Source organism: Capsicum annuum, unplaced genomic scaffold, assembly GCF_002878395.1.
Source record: "Capsicum annuum cultivar UCD-10X-F1 unplaced genomic scaffold, UCD10Xv1.1 ctg33453, whole genome shotgun sequence".
NCBI classification, from domain to species: Eukaryota; Viridiplantae; Streptophyta; class Magnoliopsida; order Solanales; family Solanaceae; genus Capsicum; species Capsicum annuum.
Window position 1 is genome coordinate 1 of NW_025840229.1, and position 1,025 is coordinate 1,025.

Here is a 1,025-nt window from a genome sequence, read left to right on the forward strand (position 1 = left end):
TTTAAAAATTACATAAAAATTATTCGGTGCGTTAGTGCTGGTATGATCGCATATTGTAAAATCTGGTGTTACAATTTTTACTGCTCAATTAGCACTAACGGCTCTCTCTCTCTCTCGTCCCGGTCCCCGGCCCCCGCAGACCCGACCCGACCCGACCTCCGGTCCCCGGCGCCGACCCCCCTCTCTCCACTACCCTCTCTTTCTCTCTCTCCACTAACGGCTCTCTCTCTCCCTACCCTCTCTCTCCCGGTCCCCGGCCCCCGTCGCTGTTGCCGACCTGCGGCGCCTACCCGACCCGACCTCCGGCCCTGACCTCCGATCCCCGGCACCGACCCCCGTCGCCGCTCCCCGCTGCCCTCCGGTTCCAATCCGCTCCCCCCCGTTTATACCCCCCTCTCCGTCCAGTCCCCCCCCGCGGCCCCAGGGGGGGTACACTAGCCCCCCCACCTCGGTCTCCAGCCAGCCGCCGCTCGGTCTCCAGCCGCCGATTTGGTCTCCAGCCACCGCTCGGTCTCCAGCCGCAGCTCCGCCTGCACCCGCCGCTCGGTCGCTAGCAGCCGCAGCACCCAAACGACGACCAGTTCCCTCGGTCTCCAGCTACCGCAACTCCATCTCAGCACCGGAATCCCCCGGAACCCAATCAACGCTGGGCTTTGGTTTCCGGCTTGGTTTACAAGCGTAACCTGGTGACTTCTAACCTTTGTTATTTCATTCTTCGTATTATGCTAGTAGTAGCCCCTGTACCTTGACTTGCGTTGGATTTATTGATATTGTCTGTTGTCTGTTGTTGCTGTTCCTGCGGTCGTTTCTTGCACTGCTTTGGATTGGGTTATCGTCTTGGGAATCTGTTTTTGGGGCTGTGGGTGTTGAGTCCAGTGGTGTTTGCTCTCTAGTTGAGTTTGGTTTTGTTTCTGGATTATTCCTTTGAATTTGTGTGAGCCTTGTATTTCTTGCTGCTGCTTTGCTACTACCATCGTTTATATCTTTATATTTTCTTATACTTTCGTGTAGTTGTGGCTATGGGC

The 1,025-nt window shown here is 56.4% G+C and overlaps 1 protein-coding gene across 1 annotated transcript; it reads right to left on the bottom strand.

Moving 5' to 3' along the window:
* Positions 1–236: 236 nt before the first annotated feature.
* Positions 237–597, bottom strand: LOC124891288 (glycine-rich cell wall structural protein-like; the record flags this gene model as incomplete). Its single annotated transcript, XM_047403074.1, has 1 exon — positions 237–597. A coding segment is annotated over one exon (361 nt), but the record flags the coding sequence as incomplete, so codon positions are not given.
* Positions 598–1,025: the final 428 nt, after the last annotated feature.